This window comes from Chiroxiphia lanceolata, chromosome 2 (assembly GCF_009829145.1).
Source record: "Chiroxiphia lanceolata isolate bChiLan1 chromosome 2, bChiLan1.pri, whole genome shotgun sequence".
NCBI classification, from domain to species: Eukaryota; Metazoa; Chordata; class Aves; order Passeriformes; family Pipridae; genus Chiroxiphia; species Chiroxiphia lanceolata.
In genome coordinates this window covers 30,686,936-30,710,635 of record NC_045638.1, presented here as the reverse complement: position 1 = coordinate 30,710,635, position 23,700 = coordinate 30,686,936, and the positions used below count along the sequence as shown (strand labels likewise).

General features: G+C 44.5%; 1 protein-coding gene across 11 annotated transcripts in view; it reads left to right on the top strand.

Annotated features, from left to right (window-relative positions):
* The first annotated feature begins 5,558 nt into the window (after window positions 1–5,558).
* MAP4K4 (mitogen-activated protein kinase kinase kinase kinase 4) overlaps window positions 5,559–23,700 on the top strand; it is a 169,586-nt gene continuing 151,444 nt past the window's right edge. For all 11 annotated transcript variants that reach the window (XM_032677911.1, XM_032677918.1, XM_032677916.1 and 8 more), the window contains exons 1-2: window positions 5,559–5,674; window positions 6,062–6,127. In XM_032677911.1, the coding sequence (XP_032533802.1) occupies window positions 5,618–5,674; window positions 6,062–6,127 (123 nt within the window). In that variant the 5' untranslated portion in view covers window positions 5,559–5,617. The remainder of the gene's footprint in view (window positions 5,675–6,061; window positions 6,128–23,700) is intronic.

The following is a 23,700-nucleotide window of genomic DNA, read 5'->3' as shown; positions in this document are numbered from 1 at the left end:
AGTCAAATGGAGATGGAGAGATCAAGATCGAGCCATGACAGAAGGAGTGACGACAGTTTGGGATGCGACACAACAAAAAGGTTATACCGTCCTGCAGGTACCCAAAGTGTCTAAAGCTATGGAAGGAACATATATGTGTGTAGTTTGGATTTGGGAAAGTTTTGATTATGAACATATAGAAATACGGACAATAAACACGACCCAGAAAACGGTGACCAAAGTGCGAGTTATGCCCACTAGGAAACAATTTGACATGTGGGATGGTCCTCCCTTAAAAATCAATTGTGCCTTCCAATTTGATAATTGTCAGAAATCAGTTAAAGTAAAGTGGTGGAAATTGAATATGACAAATCAATCTTAGGAATCACAAAATCAAGGAGTTAGCTGGTGGTCTAACAGTAAGGGAGGTAAAGGGTGGCTGAATATTTCTGATCCCAGAGTAGGAAAAACAGAGGGTACATTTCTTTGTGTGGTCTCATGTGGAAAAGAAAAAGATTACGGGATAAGGACAGCAGTGGCCGTACCACATCAAGGAGTAAGAGTTAGACCAGAACACAGTGTTTACCCGGCCCAGGAAGGAAGTGATCTGACTTTAAGTTGCAAAATTTCAGAAGGACAGTATTCTGAATATGGGTGGTGGTTTAAGGGACAGAACTTGAAAGTCGGGAAGAGACATCAGATTGAAAAGAGGGCAGATGCAATAGTTTTGAAAATCAAAGAAATACGAAGAGGAGAAGATGAGGGCCAATATACTTGCTGGATAAATAGAGAAGACTGGTGGGATACTGGAATTACTGTCGTCTACATAAAGACTGAAAGAACAACCCGGCAAGTAAGTAACCTGCAGATTCCAGATCGAGAAGTAGAACAAGAAAACCTAGTCGTAGGCCTAATTCGTGATTTTGGGAGAGTACAGAATGTCACAAAAATCACTGCATGTCTCCCTATGCCTTATGCTGCAGGAGACCCAATCCCATGGGGAATAATTCCAGTGCCAGAAATTCCTAAAGTGTTTAAGAATACTACATGGAATTGCAGATTTGTAACCAAAACATGGAATGAAATGACAGATGCATGTTTATTAAAAGACAAAATGACCAAAAAACAATGTGAACAGATGCCCGGATTTTTCCGATAGGTAGTAGTTGGGACATGGGTAACAGGCGAAGACATTGGCCAATTAAAGGGATCTTGTTTAGTTACAGATTTGGTAACATACCCCTGTTCTAAAGTTCCAGTTCAAATAAAACGAGAAAAACAAGAAGAAGTATGTCAAAATATTACTAGCTCTACAACTATGGAGGAGTGGCAAACGATTTGGGGACCCAGCCTACTAGAGACTTATAGTTATATTGGAAAAGTACACTGGTGTATTCACTGGAAAGGGAAAAAGAATCAAACTTATTCTGCAGGTAATAGAGGAAATCATAATTGGAGGACAGAAACACGTACAAAGGAGAATTGGAATTGTATTCGAATATACACATGCGATACCCCAGACGATGAAATAGGCTTGATACCAGTCAAAACACTCTTGCAGTTAGGATGTGAATGTCGAGGATATAATCATACTATTAAAGGATCTGTGAGAAACATTGATTGTCGTACCACCACCGTTAGGAGTCCAGGAAATTTAGTGTGGGTAATGGGGCATGGCCAGTGGACCACCCACATGCCAATAGATGGTCCTGTTGTGCCTGTCACACTAGGGATACCTACTCTCTGTCCATTCTGGAAACAGGATAAGTTAACATCAGTAGAAATACAACCACGGGGAAAAAGAGAAATTAGTAAGGACATTGATGACTTGAGGTTGGGAGATTGGCATGAACCATCAGCAGGAGTTAAATTTGGATGGGTATTAGAATCTTTGTTTGCACCAATCTCAACATACCGAAACAGAGAGATGTTGTTTAAATTAATGGGACAAACTGAAAGGCTAGCAGCGGTCACTAAGAAAGGACTTAAAGATCTAAATTTACAATTACAAGCCACCACTAGGATGACAGTACAGAATCGAATGGCTTTAGATTTAATCCTATTAAAGGAACACAGAGTCTGTGGATACCTGCATGCAAAGGACGACCATTGTTGCGTGCACATCCCAAATGTCACTCAAGAAGTAGAGAAAGATATTAGTCAATTAGAACAAATTGACGAAAATGTTCATGAATTACAAAAGGAAGTAGAACACAATTAGATAGGAGAATTATTCAGCTCCCTAGGTCTTCATGTTTCAGGATGGATATCTTCTGTTATCCAGTACGGAATATTGATTGTAATAATTATTGTTATAGCCATGATTGTTTATAAGTGTCTTTTAGGAATGATTGTAAAAGAAGGTCAACATACGAGACGCATCATGAAAGCCATAACAAGAAAAGAAGTAATCTCACCGCAAGATGGATCACCTCCTGTTCATCAAGAAACTGCAGCTTGAAGATTGCTACATTTGAGCATCCTTGCAGGAAAAGCCTGAAGAATGCTCAAAAGGGGGGACATGTTGCAGAATGATTCAAATTTAGTAGTAGAATGGCTAAGGCTTAGTAGGAGAGTAGGCCTAGAGAGCAGCACTCCAAAGTAGTAGGTTAGCAGCCTTGTTCGTGAGAATGGAATGTACTGAAGAGGTAGGAACAATAATCAAAAGATTTAGCCAAGCATGTATATAACGATTTGTTACCTTAGATACAGTAAGGGTTTGCTGAACAGTTTCTATGGGGTTTCTATGGAGTAGGACAACTTAAACAGATTTATGATTAAAAGTAGATGATTACTAATTGTTATCAGTATGAAATATGAGTTTGTGTGTGTAACTAAGTGTAACTGCTTACAAGTAAGAACTGCACGTAGACATGTTTGTGTAAAGGTATAAAAACTGAACTGAAAATGAGGGTCTTCGGAATCCTGACTTGGGACGCTAGTCCTCAGGTTCCCGGGGCCCCGAATAAAGCACCCATAAACCGGCACTCTGTTGGTTTGTGTTTTCGTTACGGGCAACAGTATCACTAAAAAGACCAGAATTTGCCAGCTGGCAAAAACTGAGGGGAAACACAACACAACAGAAGTCTATAAAAAAATTAATATAATGGAGAAATTGAATAGGAAGTTATTCCAACACAAGAACCAGCAGGTTTTTTTTTTTTCTTTTGCAATCTAGCACATGTTGGTTCAAAGCCAATGAACAAAGGTGGTCTCCACATAACATGCTAGTTCAGCTTTGGAACTCTGAGCCAGAGGACACCGTAAGGGCCAGAAGCATGTATGAATCCACAAAGTAAATGGGCAATCTAATGGAAGGAAAAAAATCATCAGAGAATAGGAAATGCAGTGACAACAAATGCTGCTAAAGAACACGCTGAGGTGTAGAGAACCAGCAGGATACCCCAGGGAAGTATCACTGGATGATTAAAGTATCCCTGTGATCTTCCTTCAACATTTAGCACTGGCTACACCTGCAGACAGGACGCTGCGGCAGACAGGCAATGGAACTGACCTTCCAAGTCTTCTCTTATTCATAAAAATGCTGAGTTAAATAAGCCATGTAATACAAACCAGGGTGATGACAATAAACCTTTGTGGAAATCCACTTTTCAAAACCTACTGCATCTCTAGACCTGATCTTACTCCTGTGTGCATGCACTCAGGTGGACCCAGTGTCAAACTCATTTGAAATAATTTGCCTTTTTCCAACTATAGGTTGTTGTACAGAGAAAAACAGTTTCCTGGCCTAGGCTGGAGTTTCCTTTCTTTGTATCTACACTTTAAGTGAAAATGATGTACACCATTAAACTGTTATGGTAATTTATCCTTACACTTTCTGCTCAACAGGTTTGCTTTGTTTCAAAAGTATGTTTCTGTGATAGTTATAGCTATGTATATGTAATTTTGTGGTTAAAGTAGAAGAGAGAGGAAAACCTTGGTTCCCACAGGAAATGTAACTCAACCTCTTGCAAGTAGGTAACATTTTTGCCATATCAGTGTGATAAAGAACTTCAGTGAGAAACAAACCCTGCCAAGGTTTACACCTGTGTGCAAATGCCTGATGTGTCTAGCTTGAAAGAGGTTAATGAGATTTTTCCATGATTCAGATTCTGCTGGAGGATTCTTCTGGGTGGAAATGGGGCCTGAGACAGTTCTGTCAGAAATGATGTGATAAAACACCATGACAGTTGGGTCTGGTTCTTTGGGCTAGGACTTTACTCTCTTTCTGCAGAGGTCTCTGATGAGGCAGGAATATTTTTCCTGTAGGCCTGGGGTCTCGGGGCAGGGAGAAACTGACATTTTGTTGGTCATCTCACGGGGGATGGAAAGGGAAAATAGCCCTACCCCATGGTCAATACCGGCCGCGACAGACCAACAACTGTGCAGTCCCCCAGAGGGGCGGCGGGGGCTGGGGGGCGGCAGGACCCCTTCCCTGCCCTCGCCGCGGGGAAGAGGCAGCGTGGGCTGCCCGCAGCAGCCCGCCAGTGGCGCAGCCCCACGGCCCTGCCGCAGAAACGCGTGGGGCTCCCCGCCGGCAGGGCCCAGGCACTGCTGGGGGGGGGAAGGGGCCGCCCTCGGTCGCCCCTGCCCCGCAGGGCTATTGTTGGGCGGCGGGGCGGGCAGGGCTGTGGGGCCGGTTCTCTCCCCGCCCGCCCGCCCGCGCTCCCTCCCTCCGTCTCTCTCTCCCTGCGAGTTTACCCAGCAGTGCTCTGGTGCGAGCGCGTTTCCGCCGGTTTTTCCTGTTGGAGAAGGGAAGGGGGAGCTGTTTTCTCTCTCTCTCTTCGCTCTCAGTATATTTTGTATCCCTTTTCTCCTCCTCCTTCTCCTCCTCCTCCTCCTCCTCCTCCTCCTCCCCGGCTATCTTTGTCTGGCTCGCAACACCCCGCTCCAGCCCCGCGCCCCTGCCCCGCCGCCGCCGGGACGCGCAGCCCGTGCCCGCCGGTGCCCGGCGCCGTTGGATGCGAGGGCAGCGCCGCGGGAAGGGCTGGGAGGCGGCGGGGGCTCCGCCGCGCCGCTGGGCGTGAGCCGCCCCCCCATGCGAGAGCGGGGCCGCGGCTGCCACTGCCGGCTCCCGGCGTGAGCGCCGCCGGCCGGGCTGGGCCGAGCCGAGCCGTGCCGTGCCATGCCCGGGCGCGGGGCGCATCGTGAGGCTGCCAGAGGCTGCCGGCCCCGGCGCCACTCCTGCCGCCGCCGCCGCGACATGGTGTGAGCCCGCTGCCGCCGGGGACGCGCGGGCACCCACCAACCCACCCACTCAGCCACCGACCGGCCGGCCGGGATCCTCGGGAGGATCCAGCCCCGCAGTGCAACGCGGGAGGACAGACGGACAAACCGCAACACCCCCTCTCCTTCCTTCCTTCTTCCTTCCTTCCTTCACCTCCCTCTCCCCCCTCCTCCTCCCACCATCCATCTATCTATCCATCATCCCCCCCGCCAACCCCTCCCAATGCTGAAGAGTTTCAACCCGGCGGGGCTGGAGTGAAGAAGGGAAGGGCGGAAGGGAGGAGAGGAGAACAGCGGAGCGGAGCTTCGCGCAATTCACAGCTGCTCCAGGGAGGGGGGAGCGGCCTCGCTATTATTTAACAGAGAAGAAAAATATACTAAAGGAAAAAAAAAAAAAAGAAGAGACGGGAAAATGGCGAACGATTCTCCTGCAAAAAGTCTGGTGGATATCGACCTTTCCTCCCTGCGGGTGAGTGCCGGGGCCGGGGGCCGGGGGCCGGGGCGGGGGCCCCTCGGGCCGGCGCGCCCCTTGCCGGGGCTGCCGGTCCGGCGGGGGTGGGAGCGGCCGGTCCGGGCCTGGGGCCGGTGCCGGAGCGCGGGGGGCCCGCGGCCGCGTGGGGGGAGCCCTCCCGCGGGGGCGGGCGGGGGGAGCGCGGCCCTGGGCTGCTTTTCCTTTGTTTGCATGTATTGGCATGTGCGTGGAAAAGCAGGGCGCAACAGCTGCACGCCGCCAGCAGCCGGGCTCGCTGGTTGGGCTCTGCCAGCAGCCATCGCCTCACAAAAATGTAATAACCCCGCTTCTCTTCTCCCCCTTCTCCCCTCCCCCCCCGACCCCTTTGCCCCTTCCTCCTCCTAGGACCCCGCTGGGATTTTTGAGCTCGTGGAAGTGGTTGGCAATGGCACGTACGGGCAAGTTTACAAGGTTTGTGCAGAATTTTTTCTCCTTTTATTGTTGCCGATTTTCCAGAGGGTACCCGGTGCCTGCGCCGGGCTGGGCACACGGCTGCAGGCGAGCCACCCGCTGTGGCAAACGGAACAGTGAGGGGTGGTAAAAGTGTTGTCATTGTTGCTGGCCGTGACAAGTTTGTCAGCCTCTTGGCTTCTGCTTTTTCAAAGGGGCACAAATTGCTCTCCTAAGTCCCATCCTGAAATGGTGAAATAGCTCTTTATTGTCCTTATTCCTCCCTATGCTCCCTCTAGAGAAATGACCAAACCAAGTGAACGCTGTCAGAATGTGGCCAGGTTATACAAATAGGTCCACAGGCTTATTCTGATTTGCTTCTGGAAATCCTTATGGATGTTGCTGCTGCTGCAGTGACTTTAGACAAAGGCATTGTCCTTAATTAAAATTGTCACCCGGTTTCCTTGTTGGAAAACCTTCTAAGTGCTGAAGCTATGGAGTTGGGGGCGAGTGCATCCGATCCCACTGGGCTGTGCTGTAATGGGGGGTGCAGAGTGACAGTAATAAGCGATTGAAGCAGGGAAGCTTATTTTGTGAAAACCAGAATTCCCAGAATAACCTGTTTGACAAGTGTATGACTTTAGAAAATAGAAATCGGACAGTGCCCATGTGGGTGTGAAACTAGCCTACTTTTTTCTTTTTGTTTCTTTTTTCCTCTTTAGTGTGCAGTCAGTGGAACAAACAAATCTTGAGATTGCATGACTGCAGTGAGTGTTACCTACCAGAATGACTAATTATTCACACAGACTTAATACTTGGCCAAGATACATTTCGAGAGGGAGGAAAGAGAGAGAACTGAAAGTAGCTGAAAATGCCTAGCTGCTTGTTTTGGTTTTTTGGTTGTTTTTTGTTGTTGTTGGTTTTTTTGTTTTGGTTTGGTTTTTTTGCTTATAAACAAGGCAGTGTAATTGGTGAGTTTCCCTGATGGCAAGATACTGCTGCTTGCAGCTCCAGTAACTAAATAAAGCACTTTGGTGCCTCTTCTGCAAATGAAACGCATGTCAGTATGTTTTGAGGGCGTGAACCTCAGCCTTTCTGATGGAGAAGTAATCTGCCTGCGCAGTGTGTGAATTGCATTTTAAGACTTGAGGTGGAATAACCAGGCTGCTGCTGTTGGCATAGAGATGGAAAAAAGGATGTGGCTCGAAAAGTCAGAGGAGAGGAGGGAGATGAGTGAGAAGCTGCACTTTGACACAACTATGACCATTTAATTTTTTTTCTGCCCTTTTTTTTCTGAAAATTGAAATGACACAATTTAATTTTTTTCTGTAATCCTTTTGCTCCCAGAGCTTGCATCAGCTGAACCCTTCTTTAAAAAAAAAAAAAAAAAAAAAAAAAAGTAGGGCGTGAATGTGTGACTTGAAACTCTCCTGTTAATTATTGCAATTTGGTGCATTGTTTCTTGGCTTGCTTGTTAATGCTTTGAGTTAATGGGCAAAGTTTTCCGTGGTTTAACAGTCTTGACAATAGAAATTTTAAATTTATTTTTCCTTAGGTACGCTAGAACTCTCCCAGAATAGTTAGCATTAGAAGTTAAACTCAACACGTGCATTTATTGACTTGGAAGAGCTGAATGAAGACCTGATGTCTAAGGGCATTGCATCGGTGTCACTGATAACAGGGGGAGCAACAGGCACTCTCCTTGCTTGCTATAGAGTCTGCCAGACAGTAGTGGATTGACAGTTGTTTAAGGTTGGGTTGGCACTGCTTCTTCTTCTCTGGCATTTGCCCACATTTATGTACATACACTGAAAATCTGGACACCTAACAGAGCCGTACATAAACAAAAAATACTAAACCAAAAGACTTCCTTGCTGTGATAAACATCCTTTGCAGGGCTAAGGGTTGGACTTGATGATCTTTGTGGATCCCTTCCAACTCAGCATATTCTATGATTCTGTGATCTTCTTAAGATAATGAAGTTATGTAAAAAAAAATTATTATTGCAATAGTATTTAACTTTTCTTGGCCACTTTTTTGTTAGGAAAAATGCTCCAGGAACACCCAAAGGTGAAACTCCGTGTGTACATTTTGAGGGCTTTCGTAGGAACTGCATAATCGAGGGAAAAACGAGGTTACGCTCTGTTTGCTTGTTGCTTTCCGCTTTCCTCCTACCCAGCAACCACTTCTTGAAATTGCTCTTCCTGGATGGTTTTATTTCCCTTTTAAGCGGTCTGTCATCCCCAAGGACTGGGGGGTGGGGTGTAGGTTGGCTTTGAGGAGCCGTGCTCCGAGATGTAGTTTGATGTACTTCCACATTCGAGTATAGGCATCAGCGATGATGTCACCCGGGAGCGGGATTGGCTGGCTACCTGCCACTGCGGGGAGGACACGGAGGGAGTGGGAGAGGGCATGACGTTATCTCTTTGTCTAGTTCATACACCCTGGCGATGATGCCGAAGGTCGTTTGCCTTGCTGGGGAGTCTGCTTTCCAGTAGTGGTGGGAAGGGGACTGTGCCGACCTGTTGAAAAGCAGAAAACAGCCCTGTTTTATTCCTCTTTGCCTTAACTGAGCTTGCTGGAAATAGCTGATCTCTCTAGCTAGTGATGTTTCTGTAGCTAGTTCTAACTTAGCTTTTTATTTAGCTGTATATAGGTGTACAGATGTATAAGCAAGCAGGAAATGTGAGGGCAGCACTTGGATATTTGGCACCTAAATACAAGTGGAGTTACTCCCTGTCACAGAGCAGTGTGGACCCTCCTGGGATTTTATGCCATTGAATGGGTTGGTTTATGTGAAGTGTACTGTGGGCCTGAGACCATAGCAGTGAGGTATTAAAAATACTAAGTTTTATTCTGCTGTACCTAAACTGGGGTAATGAGTTTAAACTGAAAGAGAGCAGGTTTAGATTAGATATTGGGAAGAAATTCTTTACTGGGAGGGTGGTGAACCTGGGAACAGGTTGCCCAGAGAAGTTGTTGATGCCTTATGCTTACAAGTGCTCAAGGCCAGGCTGGGATTGGGCTTTGAGCAACTTGGTGTAGTGGAAGGTGTCTCTGCCTATGACAAAGGAGTTGGCACTACATGACCTTTAAGGTCTTTTCCAACCCAAACCATTGTGTGATCCTATGATTCTGAAGTCTGTAGAGTTTACATTATTTTCCTCTTCGTAACCTTGCTTACACCTCTCCCATGTGAAGAAGTCTTGCGTTTCAAGAGGAACTCGTTACAAAATGATGAACTGGGGGGGGGGGGGGGGGGGGGCAAAAAGAGTCTGAGGTTCCCCAGCCCTGGGTAGCTAAAAGAAAAGGGTGTTTTGGGGAAGCCTTTGCCAAGCGCAGGGCAAAGGGCAGCGGTGGGAGTGGCTCATTTGTCCTGCGGCCAAGCAGAGCTCCTCTACTGCTCCTCTGAAATCCCGGGGAATGAAAGTCCACATGGAAGTTGTTTGCCTTTTTATAGTTGGTGCAGACCCCGAGAACAATGGCGTGGAAGTTGCGTCGCTTAGGGTAGTTAGAAAGCAAAGGGTTAAACGCTGCCAAGTACAGCCGGCAGCGTTCCCTCGGAGCCGAGGCAGGAAGGATCGGCCACAGAACCCCCTGGGTCGTCAGTCTTAAAACTTTTAAGGAGCCTCACGCCTTTGCTGGCGTTGGGAGGGAGGAATTTCCCTTCAGTAGGTCGGAGTCAGCTGGCGGGAGCCGAGCGGCGTGTGCGGGCCGGCCCGGGCAGCGCCCTGTGCCCGCGGCGGGCGCACAGCGGGCAGGAGCTCCCACCGCGGCCCCGCCGCCCCTCCTTCCAGCAGCCTGTGCCACCTTCCGCCAGGGGCAAGCAGGGGAGGATGTGAATGGCACAGGAATCGGCAAGAAATAATGGTGTTAGCATGCAATTGTGCTTTTTGTGCTTGCTGCTGGCTTGTGGTGCAGTTGGGATGGGGATGGATGTGCCGCCCCTCTTCTTTCCTCTTGAGTGAGGCCAGTCCTGCTTCGGTGTAACTGGAACTTGTAGCCAGCTCACAAAGTGATCGGCTGCCTTAAGGGGTTTTTTTGATCTTTTGCAAGTAGTGGAGAAGCATTTTTAGCATTGCTGCGGTTAGATTTTAGCTTTTCACATCCAGTTGTAAGCTTAATTTGAAGTTTGGCTTGCACCAAATGAAAACACTTCTGAAATTGGTCTCAAGATAAGGTGTTTGCTAGGTGTTTGCTTCCCTTCTGTGTTTTTTTTTTGTTGTTGTTGTTTTATTGCAGAAATTACCTGTGAACTAAAGGCAACTGGTTAATACTTTTAAAATTTCGAAGTTTCTGCCACCTGATCATTCATAGAGGCTTCTTAACTCTGCTGTTGAGACTAAACTGTGTTACCTTGCTCAGTCACTTCTGGTTTTTTGTATGTGCGTGTGTCTGTGTTTTTAAAGACATCTAACACTTTAAAATAGCTGTTGTGAGTGTGCTGTTACATCTCACAGATAGACATTGTAATTCTCTTGTGGCAGCAGTGACTGGGTGGGGAAGGATGTTTTTGTGGGAGTTCTGAGACATAACAGGAGTGCACCAGAAAGATGAGAATTGGGGTTGATACTCCTAATTGATACTGGTTGATACTGGTGTGACTTTCTGAGAGCCTTGTAATAGTTAATTCATAGTGAAGGCTTCTTTTGTTGATTTATGTTGCAGCCTTCCAAAACTGCATGTAAATGATGTGTATTGTCTAACGGCTGGCTCGTAAAAGGAAATGATGTAACATGTGATCGTCTAAATGCTGATTTGAAAATAAATTAAAACTTGTATAAATGTTTTCCCATGCTAAGGATACCCTGTTTTTGTCTTAATGGAGTTTATATCTTAGGAGGTGACTGTGTTGGGGGGTAGGAAGAGAGGACAGTGCTTGGTATTCTCTACTAACTCAGTTAAGGTTTTTTTTTTCCCATCTCCCTCTCCCCTTTGTTTCTTTCACTGCTAAAGGGACATCATTGTAGACTCAAGTGATTTTGTTAAACATGAATACAATTCCAGTCTTATCACTATAAAGACAAACTGTACTCAGGATCAGTGAGGTCACTGGCTTTCAGGAACTGGTCCAGACCAGCTCTCTCAAGTATGAACTGCCCTTCTTCCCTTCCTCCTCTGATTTTTCGTGGATTGTGTTGCAAAGTGAGTGTCTGCCATTGGAGAAACTGCAAAGTGGCTGGAATACAGACTTTTTTTTTGGGTCCTGCAGCTAGATGTTTATCCTCCTGTCCTCTCCCAAACTGGCTGAACTTTTGACCAGTTCTCCATCACCCAAATCCTTCTTAATTAAATATACAAAAGCTAGGCAGGTGGCCAGTGGGGATTACTGATATTTATTTTTATTAAAAAAAAAAAGAAAAAGAGAAAAGAAAGCAATGTGTCAATTGTGGGTAACCACATGTCCCTCTTATTCTTCCTCCCCCAGTCCATCTGTCTGTTTGCAAAATGTGTGGGTTTTTGTATTTTGTCTTAAATCAAATTGCAGGTTCCTAGGGCAGGGACTCATTATTCCTGGAGTAAATAGAAGAGGACCCAGCACTCTGGGTACATGGGAACATGAGTGTGTGCAGGGCTTTGAGGTGATGGATGGAAAAAGATCTAGCCCAGAGTTTTATGCTGACTCTTAAGAATTTTTTCAGCTTTCTGTAGGAATATATTTCAACTGGTGTGGATAAAATTTCAGTTGAAATCATCTCGTACTCTCTCTTTCCTTTTTGCACGCATGTGCTCTTTCCCCATTGGCAATGGTAGGGGTCATTTCTCTGGGTTTGTATAGGTGGATGGTTTTCCCCATCAAGATCTCTGCACCTTGCTCCACGCATGAGGAAGGTGAGCTTTATTGGTAAGGCCCAGAGTAGGAGTTTTTAGTAGTTTTGGGATATTGAAGAAAGACGAGGGGAAAACCAGGGAGGTACACCTTCCATTTCTTGTTTAATTTTTGCTCTCTCCTAGTAATGTTGCCTAGTTTGGTGACATGTTGTGACTTCCAAGCACAGCAGAGCCTTGACGGTAGTGTACAGAAATCCATGGTTTGGGCTCTGTGATGATAGCAGATCTGCACCTCCCACCCTAGGGAATGATGTAGAGGAATGTCCCCAAAGGGAATCCAGCATTACAAGAGGTGCTCACCCTTTACATTTCCCTGCCTTCAGCATATATATTTTTTTAGTATAAATTTTTGGACTAGAATTCTAGCTGACTTTTCTCATGTAGTCTAGCGTGTGTTTGTGTATATGCATTATGTTCTAGTCATCTTCTTTTCAAGTGGTACTTTCTGTTGCAAGAGTGATTTCAGCTCAGTAGGTAGTGTACCTACCTTCCTGAGATCTGTTTTCCTTGGAGGAAAGTGGTATTTTTGTTTTCTTGTTTTACATTTCTGACTGTACACTCTGGCTCCCCAAGTTGTTGGATGACATTGATATTTAAGATCAGAATGTGACTGCAGAATGTGAGCTTGACTATAGTCAAAAGTTACAGTAAGATCCTTATCTGTGTCGATTTTTTAGGTCCCAGCCCACAGAAAGTGGTAGAAAGAATTCAGCTTGCTGAATGAGAGGTGGATTTGGAAGGGGATCTCATAGCTTTGCTCAAGAGTTCTCTTATCAAATACCTTATGTTTGTAGTGTTATGCATCCCTGATTATTTCTCAGGTCAGCACAGGCTCAAGAAAAGATACTGTTGGCTGTAAAATCGGGCAGCTATGGGAAGGGGGAGGAAAAAATGCATGGCTGAACATATCTCTTGAGAACTTTGAGGTAGCTTTGAATATAGAGGGCTTGGAGATTTTGACATTGCATCTCAGTATTATTTCCAAAGTGTATTTTCTGCCTTGAATGCGGTGTGAAACACTTTCACAGAGGCACAAAAAATACGGCACTGATTACAAACTGTGGAGTGCTGCTGAATAGTCAATATGCTGTTGAGAAGTTCATTGTACCTCCACCTAAGCCTCATTCTTGGTCCCTTGTCGTGTCCTGAGCAAGGTTTGATGTGTCTTCTCCAGAGTGGCCACTGGACTCTGCAGTCCTAACTTGTGTGGTGTCTATTTCATTGTTAGAAAAAGGACAGAGCAGCTTTCTGAAAGAGAAGCAAATGCAGACTGGGGGGGACAATGTGGTCCTACAGGCAGAGCAGTCCTCTACTCTCTCAGGCTTTGTCGTCCTGCAGCAGAATGAAGTCTGCTGTTCTGAGTGTAATGAATAACTACAATTTGACCTCAGTGGTGGTGATTTTAATTTTCTGCTGATTGGGAAATCTCCGAAAAGCACCACTAAATAAAGATGAAATCACAGAGACTGGGGAGTGGAGATGCTGACCCTTGCAGAGGACTTGCACTTCTGAGGCACATAAGGATTGGAAAGATGTATGGATGCAGAAGGCTTCTCTGTGCTTTATTTAGAAATTGGTGCAGCTAACTCCTATCTCTAGTGCCCTGTGCAGCTCAACTGTAGCAGGGATGAAGGGTGTTGACATCTCCCAGGGATTCTCCTGTGCCCTCCTCCTGCTTGACCTTGCATCGTAGTTGTAAGTGAAGGATGAAATCTATGGGAAGATTTGGAGTTAGGAAGAGATAGTGGAACAGTTGAGAGAGCAGCAGTCTATGGAAGGTGAATTTCCAGAAGAAATCAGAAGGTGAAGAAGAATCTGGCTTACATGTTGAGAATTAATTACTGGACTGTTCATAGTTGTGGGAAACAAAAAGTTGCGTTGAGTCAGGGAAGCGCTTAATATAAGAAAAAGTAAGGAACAGCTTAATTGTCGGTAGAAACACATTAACATATATAATTTATATTTAAAAACTAATATATATATTATGAAAGTTATATTATGAAGTTCATTAGCCAGCCAGGCTGTGGGCTTATACACACCAGGAGAATGTTTGTTTTCACAGGTTTTTATGCTGATTTTAGCATGGCCCAGGCTGAGCAGACCTCCCTTAGCCCACCTAGCCATGTTGTGACCATGTGCCAGAATAAGGAACGTCTTTTGGGGGAAATAGTTTAGCACTAGTGGCAAAATGCTGCTTTCCCACTGGAGCTGCCCCTCCCTGAGTTGCTCTGGCACTGTAGCTGTCATTATTATTATGCAAACAGGACACTACAAGTGCCAACAGGTCCTGATCAGCCTGTCTAGCAATTAAACAGCTAATGTGGTAAAACTCCTAACATGGATGCAGTTATACTGGTATTATAGTGCTTATCTGGTATGTCTCCGTCACCTCCATTTGGAGCTGTCCCATGGCATGTTGATAAGAGCTGCTCTCTGTGCAGGGATCACAGTGACTCAGAGGTTTGTACCTGTGGCTAAAGGAGCTGCATGGACTGGAGCCACTCCTCCTGAGCAAGGTCTGGCCCTTGAGAAGGTCTGCTGTGGGCTGGGGTCAGGGATGTGGCTGCTGGCACTGTTGGTGGTGTGCCATGGCCATTTGTCTGCTTTGTCCCCTGCCCCTGTGTGACTTGAGCACCCCAGTAACTCCTTGGCTCTGGGGCTGTTGGTGAAGTCTACTTGCTTAATGCTCTTCTTACCACCCTGGCCAGAGGATCCCTCTGGTCATCTTAGATTTGCAGCTTTGGAGGCATGGATGCTGCCCCACTCTGTACCTGCCTCTGAAGCTTTTTCTTCTTTTAGTGTTGCTTCCCACATGGAAGTGCAAGTCCACATGTCCATTCATAGCACCCCTCTGCTTTCTCTGGCTACTCACTCTGTGGTGTATTATCCTCCCAAATGACTTCTCTTTTTGGTATGTTCATGGAGTTCCCCTTAGCTTCACTGCATATTTTAGGGTTCTGAAAATTGTGCTGGTTTTAGGTATAAATGTTTGGGTTACCATCTTTCTATGTTGGACCAGTCCATGGTGTGGACTTGTTGGCTCTGGTTCCTGCACCTAGCAACTTCACTGGAGGACAGAGGTGAAATGGGAGAGTGTTACTTAGGTAGGTAAAAGAATGGCAGCAGCTTGAAATAATTAACTGCATCAAATCTGAATTTTGTTAACTTCCTGAGGACTACCAAGGCCATAGTTTACTCCTTCTGGTTTACCTCAAAGCTGATGCACTTTGTTTAGGATTTTTGCATTTGGCACTGTTAAAAATTACTTGAAGTCTTAAAAATACAACAGTCAATTTTAGTTAAGCTCTGGTAATTTCAATTGCTTCTTCACAGGATTTTGTGAGTGTAGCTGTAGGGGATGACAGTGGGCAAGAGTTCATGATTCTAATTTTAGCTGTAAGCTCAAACCAAAATAAACTGGTCTCAAAACTTGCTCACTAAACTTTGAGCTGTCTAATGATATTGGGTTGTTTTGTTTTCAAATTCAGGAAAGAAAAGCTTACAGTCCACGGACCTTAATGTGTTATCACAAAGTATACTGTGCCCTACTTGGGTTTATGTATCTTAGAGTCAGGGACCCCCCAGTATTATTTAGGTTTATTATTTTTCTTCATTTTTATACTTCCCAAGGGAAATTCAGTACAGTACCTAAAAGGAAGCATAACTGTGCAAAGCTCTTCTCAAGAGGGAATACTTTTAGTTGAGTTATAAATCCTTACATGTAGGATGTACCCACATAAAGAAAATCAAAATGCTGATGGACTTTTAGCTGTAGTCCACTACCATGTGCTAATGAAATAATCAAAATAATGCTTGGGGGAACTGGTGCAGCAGAATTTGCAAATAATGATGAGGTGTTTGCTGACTGAAAGCCCTGATTAAGTTTCTTTTGTGCTTCCCAAAAAAACTGATAGTGCTGTTTAGCTCCAGTTATGTTACTGTGGCCTGATAGGTGAAAAATGCATTTTGTGGTAAGAGGTGTTGATACACACAGATGCTCAGTAATTTACAGCTTGTTTCTGTACAATGGGCTTGGATGCTACTTTTGAAAGATGCTTAAGTAGGGGTGGGCTGCTTACTGTCCTTATGCCTTTAATCTGAGCTGTGTGCTCTAGGACTGGGGGGGGGGGAGAAGGGGGGAAGTGTGGGGGGAGAAGAGGCAGAACAGGGGAATGGCATCTGAGAATAACTACCCTAGGATGAGATAAATTGCTCTTTACCTGAGTCTTTGTCTGTTAGTTAAAATGGGAACTTTGGATGAATATCTCAGTTTTATGTCTTCTAAATGTCTTAAGATTGGACAGGTTGACCCTACTCTGTACCATGCATGTAACGGCTCCTACAGTCCCATCTACTTCGTGGGATATATAGTAGGAGTGAAGATACCTTTGTAGGTGGAAATATGAAAGTGATTGACGTGTAAAAGCCCCCTTGCCCATCGAGGAAGGGAAACATCCATTTTCTCAAAAGACTCATAAGTAAATGACCTGGTTTTGTGTTTCCCAAGAGGTGAATGTGCTTGCCCTGAATTGGTATTCTTTGCAGTCTTATGTGGAGGCTGGGAACTTACCCATAGATAGGTTTATTTCTGCAGAAGTTCTGAGGGATCTGGTTGAGAAGAACTATCAATGTAAAATGCCTTGAGTCTTGAGTCTTTTCTGTGTGCCTCAGCAGTAAGCACTGGGGTCTTTCCTGTTCAGGTAAATTAAACTTTTGTTGAGAATCCATTTAATCTAGGTTACTGTTTTTCAGGAGAGAATTATGGAAATACTTTAGTTTTTTTGATAGTGTTGATAAGGGTTGTAATTAAGTGCCTGACATTCAAACTGGTTTTTCCAAATGTCTGCTTCTCTGGAGGGTATAATTTCCCATCAAACCTGTTTGGTTTTTTTTAATTATTTGTTTTTCCCAGCTGTGTCATTATATTGCTTCTCCCTATCTGTAAGCTCAGCTAGTAGAATTCAGTCTGGTTGTGAATTTTACGTTTAAATCTCAGCCTGTTGTAAATCCAAGTATCTTTTCTCTAATTAACTCTGGGGCTTTTTTTTTGGGCAATATCCTGGATCTTCCTTCGGCAGCTACAGTCCTGAGGTACTTGAAATTTCATATTCCACACTGTTTGTTAAACTGCACTGTCAGTTGCATGGTAATCTCCCGTATAAACACAGAAGAAAGTGGAACTCTCCTGTCTCCTCTGATACTCTAGTTATCCACTGTGCTTTACTTTGGGGTGAGGATGTGGGAGGGAAGTACATGGGGCAACTAATGTAATTTATGCCCAGCCGCTCAGAAAATACATGACAGAGGTATGATCCAAACCTCTGAATGCAAAATGATGTGCTTTAATCTAAAGGTGTGCTTTCTTTTGCTTTAGTGGTAGCTGGGATCAGTTTTCACACTTACCCAAGCCAAAGAGAGGGAAGACTTTGCATGCTGACCCTCTGGTCTCTTAAAAACTGTTCAGAGGAAGGGTCTAAATGTCCTTGGGTGACTGGGTGGGTGGATCTCATAGAGTGAGCCTCATGATACCCCTGCTTCTTTTACTTGTGTTTGTGGTGGAATTATTATGTGCTGTCCTGCAGTTGGCAAGGTTTCTGTTTAAATGAGTTTTGCAGAAAGGCCTGAACTGAATTGCTCACATTTAACTGTATTGCTGTCTGTAACAGAGGTGAGGAAGGTATTAGGATATTTTACCATGACTAAACAGCAGCTTTAATACCTTTAAAATTGGTATATTGACGTTTATGAGCAGATATCGCATTACAGTGATAGCTTCAGGGGCCTTCTGCTGCATATGAGAGCTCTGGGTTGATTTAGGAAGCAAATAAATAAAATTTTAAAGCCACCCTAACACAATCAAGCATGTTAAATCGAAAATGCAAGGTGATGCTATATCCTTAGATTATCCTGTAAACCGCTGTTGCTTAGCAGATGAAGTTAATGATGTACTGTTACAGAAGAAGGAGCAAAAGGCACAGTGTTGAGAACCATGGGGGAGTCTGGGATGTGAAGGACCTCTCTCATAGAATCATAGAATCAGCTGGGTTGGAAGGGACCTCCGAGATCATCAAGTCCAACTCTTGATCCACAACCGCTGCGGTTACTAGACCATGGCACTGAGTGCCACATCCAGTCTCTTTTTAAAAATCTCCAGGGATGGAGAATCCACTACTTCCCTGGGCAGCCCATTCCAATGTCTGATCACCCTCTCTGTAAAGAAGTTCTTTCTAATATCTAACCTAAACCTCCCCTAGCACAACTTGAGACCATGCCCTCTTGTCTTGCTGATGGTTGCCTGGGAAAAGAGACCAACCCCCACCTGGCTACAACCTCCTTTCAGGTAGTTGAAGAGAGTGATGAGGTCTCCCCTGAGCCTCCTCTTCTCCAGGCTGAACAGCCCCAGCTCCCTCAGCCTCTCCTCATAGGACTTGTGCTTGAGTCCCTTCACCAGCCTAGTTGCCCTCCTCTGGACCTGCTCCAGGACTTCTCATTTCACAGCAGGCGTTTTGTGCACCAGTGCCATACCCTGCACCTGAGGGGCGCATACGCAGGAGTCCCTGTGCCACAGGGTTTGGGGCTTTGACAGAACTGGCACGTCTCCGGGCTCCCTTAACTTGTCGCCTTCGCCTGTGTTTCTGGTGTGGTCTTGCGGGGGAAGAAAGAATGTCAGCCTATTAATAGTGACAGCGCAGGCTTTCTCCTCTTCGTCTGTTAAAAAAATCACTGGAATGCTTTGAATAACAAATCAATGAAATTTTTTTTTTCTTTTTAATCCGAGCATTGGGAAAGGTGCACTTTGCTCCTTCTTTTCCCACACGTGAAACACATTGAAATTCTCTGATCTGACTTGTCCTTGGGGACTATGGAAAACATTCTATGCAGCTCCCCCTGTGCCTTTTCACCAATAGTTAAGTTCTGGGGTGATGACAAGTGAATAGGGAGAAAATGTTTCAAGTCATGTGAAAGAAATGTTACTTGTTAAATAACTTGAGCGTTAAAAGAAGGGAAGGGAAAAGCTTTTCTTAGCCTTTGTGCATCTTATATGGCAAGGAATGAAAATCTTTAATATTGACCTAATTTTATTTGTATTTAAGATCAAAGAGCTCTTGTGAATGAGTTGCTTGTCTTATATGTCAGTGACTTTAAGGTTTTCTGAATGGCTTGAGGCAGTAAATCAGTTCTGAGTAATGCTACCTTTCCTTAGGTTTCCTCTGAGGTAATGGAAGTGTGCTCTGGTTTCCTCTTCAGGAATACAGATATATTAGTTAGTGAGCAGACTTCTTTCCAGCTAATTGCTGAGTTTGGAGGTGCCTCCTCATGGACTAAGTTTTGTCACAGTGCTTGTGCATTGATAAGGAATATATTTTGTATACGTATGCTGTGGTTGCACTGGGCTGTATGGTTAAGGGGAAGATTTTATTTTGTGCTCCCCACCAGAAGGATTTTCTGTTTCAGAAAGGAGAATGGAAGGTTAGGCAGACAGATGGAACACCTTGGATGTGGTGTCTGATTACTTTATTCCAGCAAGGAGAGGGATCATACTTGCTTACATGGTACAGAACTGTGCTGAAAGCACCAGGTCTTGCAGATGCCTGGACTCGCTGGAGAATCTACTGATAATGTGGGTTTTAATCTTTCTCTGTAACTCCGATAGAAGAAGATTGGAAAATGGCATGTGAACAGCATTTCAAATCTGTAAAGACAGAATCAACTTAGTTTGTAGATCCTTTTGAGTTTTGAAACAAAGCCAATAGACTTGTGTATTAAAATGTGTCACTGCTAATATTCGTTCACTCTATAGGATCACTATACTTAGGAAAAGAGGAGATTATTCTTAAGGGAAGAATCCTAAATCCTCTTCTTTTTTCTTTAAGAATTCGTTTTGTGGATACCATTGTTGGTTGATGTGATATGGCACATGTAGATGAAAACCTACTGAAGAGGGTGTGGGTGGTACAGTACCTCCGAGGTGGTAATTATGTCTGCTGAGCTCTGCTTGTGGGTCTGCATCAGTGGTGGTGGATGCTGCTGACTAGGCCGTGCCTCTTCTCACCTCCTTGGCTCTGAGGCAGTGCTTGTTGTGAGAGTGAGAGGTGCCCAATAAATGGGAAATCTCATAAAGCCACTTGTGTTGCTTAACTTTACCAAAACCTGGCTCTTTGTCAAGGTTAGCTCAAAAGTTGGGATTATGTTTTCCTTCCAAGAACCCTGGTTTGAAGCACCATTAATTGTGTGTCAGTTACCATATGTGTTATGATAATAACCAAGAGTGGAAAAGACTAGATTTATGTCAGTGAACATGTAAAAATGTAATAGTTTATCTGCCTTCAAAGGCCATTCCTTTTTCTCTTGTGCAAATTGTGCACCCAGAAGCAGTACAGAGTGTTTCCCAGAGAGATATGTTTATAATGTGACCTTGAGATGCTGCTCTTCCTAAGAGGCGGATGGGGCTGTTCCAAGGATGCTTAGTCCTGAGTTTCTTTGCAAGGCACAGATTGAGTTTGCCCCTGCTGTGCTGAATTCTGTGGGTTTCTTTTAAGAGTGACTACGGACAGCTTTAAAAGATGATAAAACCAATATGCTGAAATGACTAGGGACTTGCATCTGAACCACAGCTGTCAGCAAAACCACCTAGTTTCGGGAACTGTTCTGCGTGATGGCAGAAAGTCTTGTCAGCACCCAAACCAAACTTCTCTTCAACAAATACGTGATTTCATTGTTTGAATGTTTTGAGGGAAATGTTTTGAACATCTTTGCTGTCTTAGGCCTGAAGGATTGCAGACCTTAGCAGATTATGCAGACCGTCTGTGTGTTTATAATTTAAGAGATGTAAATGTCATTTGAGAGACAAAGAAGTGTGGTAGAATAAGAGCATGATAGAGGTAATCCTTCTTCTGCAGAGTTCAGGTGTATATTGGTTTAGTTTAGATTATTTTTTAGATTATTTTGGTAAAGCTAGATGTGCTTTGACTCTCCAGGAACAGACCCTGTCTGCTGAAGTCAGAGGAACTAAACTGAGTGTCAGCCTGGCTCTCTAGCTTGTGATTAGAGCCGTGTGGGCAAAGGCTGGCACAGTTTTGGTTTGAGACAATGCTCACTTGTCACACTTGAGAGAAAAAAGTATTCTTTCTAGTTATAACACTTTTTGGAAGTGCCTCAGGTCTTAAACTTCTTTGACTTATTCTTTAATCTTTTCTCATATAATGAATTTTCTGATTTTGCCCTTTTTCTTAGTGGTGGCAGATTTCTCTCCCTTTCTGTGGTTTGTTTTGTCCTTCTCACTCTCTTCCCTCGTACTCATCTGATGTAGGTGAATTCCTCCTGCTGGCCTCCCTTCCTCTATACTCATCATGCCTTGCGTTTCTTCCTCTAGGCTTGTCTGTGGCTTATTTGCTTTTTTTGGTATAAAAGTAACTGACAAATAGAAAGGATATGGTTAAATCTGCATGACCTCTGGTATTGGCTGTAGTTCTGCCAAGGTAAATGAGAGTGAGGTATGTTTGTTTTTACATGAATGTGTTGCTCCACATGCATTCTGTACCTTCTTTAGATCTTTATTTTGTGGTCTCTTTTTACCCTGGCTTTCTGAAGAAATAAGGCTCTGTCCATTTTATTCTGTCCTCAACACTTTTTTAACCTCAGGGCTGACTTCAACTGTGTTTGGATTTGCGGTACAGGTCTGAAATCCTTACAAGGTTCATGAAAAAATAGATGACTAGGTAGATGGGAGCGAGAGAGCCTGTTTACTCTTCTTCTCTCCCCTAATTCTTTGTGGAGAAGGCCTATTAAACCCTCTCTTTATTGGTCATTGGGAAGATGTGTGCCCAGGCTTACCTCTGCTTGCAGATCTGTCTTTTGTTACACTGGGGTATTTTTTTTATCCCCATCTTTCAGACAAAAGTGTGGTGCAATCTTATGAAGTTAGGGTGTTCCCCACCAGTGGACAGAGGAGCTCTGCGGGGATGCTCTGTGCTCTCCCAGGGCTCTTTCCGTTGGGATTGAAGGTGTGAGGTTTGGAAGGATATTGAAAGTCTTTGTCTAGACTAAGCACGCTGCCCTTGACACATGCTATGTTGGTATAGTTAAAGCCTCGGGTACTTAGTGTGTGCTAACCTCGGGTGGTAAATCCACGGCTAGACAAGCCCCCTAAGGAGGTAGTGGATGAGGTGGGGATTTCTTTGCATTAGTCTTTGTTGTAACTTCAGCTGGTGCCTGAATGTAAAACTGGTAATAAACAGTCATAAACCCTGGATGCTTCTTCTCTTGTCAGCTCCTGTCTGAATAGGGGCTTTTTCATGACACATGCTTGTTTGTTCATGTTTCTCTTTTAAGGAAAGCAGTTAAACTAGGCAATAACCACCAGTAATTCAGTGCTCTGTTAAGCATGTAATAAACCAAGCCCCAGATCCCTTGGTCTCGAGCCGTTAGAGGCTGCTGCCCTTTGTTTCTCTCGTGATAGACAGGAGGGGAGAAATGGGCATGACCAGCTTGTTAGGTGTGGGAAGGACAAAAGGGTGGCTGGACAAGGGAGAAGTGTGATGATGTGGTGCTCCTAGGGTAGGCATTGCTATCCTTCCCAAAAATTGTGGGATCACATCCCAGCCTTTGCTCTGTCTCTCTGATGGCAAAACATTGTGAAGTCTGCTGTGAATTTGTTTTAAAAAGGAATTGCAGCAGCTTGTGGTTGGTGTTGAATGATGTGCGGATCTCAGCTCATTCTCCTTAGTAAAGCAGGCACCTCTTGTTGACTACAAGGCTTGCTATCGTATTCTGACCTTTGTTTAACCCAGGTGCAGCCCACCTGTGGGCTAGCCAGTAGCTGATTCAATTCTGCTCTGTCTGCTCTCATTGCTAAATACAACCTTCTAAATTACCAAGTGGACTCTGTTGCAATTTTTTTGTTTTCTTTTGGTTTGGATTTTTTTTTTTTTAAACAAAGCTAGTCCATGCAGGTGTTGGTGCAGAGTGGAAACAAAGGAAAGGCTTTAACCAGTGTGTGGATACATGTTTAGGACAGGTGTCTTACAGAGTTCTGGGAAACTCTTATTATAAAAACAAATTGAAGTACCTTCAGATCTCTGAGCTGCCCCCTTAAGCCTCAAATGCAGCCTCTGGAAATCAGTTTACTCTTTTAGAAAGAGAATGGCTTCATGCTCTTTCTCTGCATGGTTCTGCGAAATGCATTTCCAGAGAGGACCTTTCTTACACTTATGCAGAACAAATTTTAGCAAGACATTCCACTTTCTTCTCTCTTCACATTGATAAAAATGAACTCCGTCATGACTTTTCAAAGTGTGGGTTTAAGCAAAAGCTCTCAAGGCATTTCAGTGCTGGTTCTGATGCAGCTGTTAGTTCAAGGAATCTTTTTTAAACTGGAGGTGGTTGTTAATTATATTCAGGAGAGGAAAATGCAGTGTTGAGCTGGATAAAATGTAGTTTAGCTGATGCTTATTTTGAGGTTGGGTGTGGCAGGTACAAAAGACGTTCTGTAAGAAACATAAAAGGAGAAAGACTGGTTTAAATTTTGATACAACTAATTTTTAACAATCTTTTCTAAAATTTTCTCCTTCTGCAACATATTTTTAGCAGCACTGCCATGCAGGAGAGCACCATTGCTCCCTGCCACCCTGCTTCCACTGCTTTGTTGCAATGCTTCTGGCTTTCCAAAATGTGATGTGACTTTTAGATGCTCAGTGTGGTTCACTGTAGGACAGGGAGTATACATGTATGTTGTTTCTCAGTCCTCTAGGTATAAGAGGTGC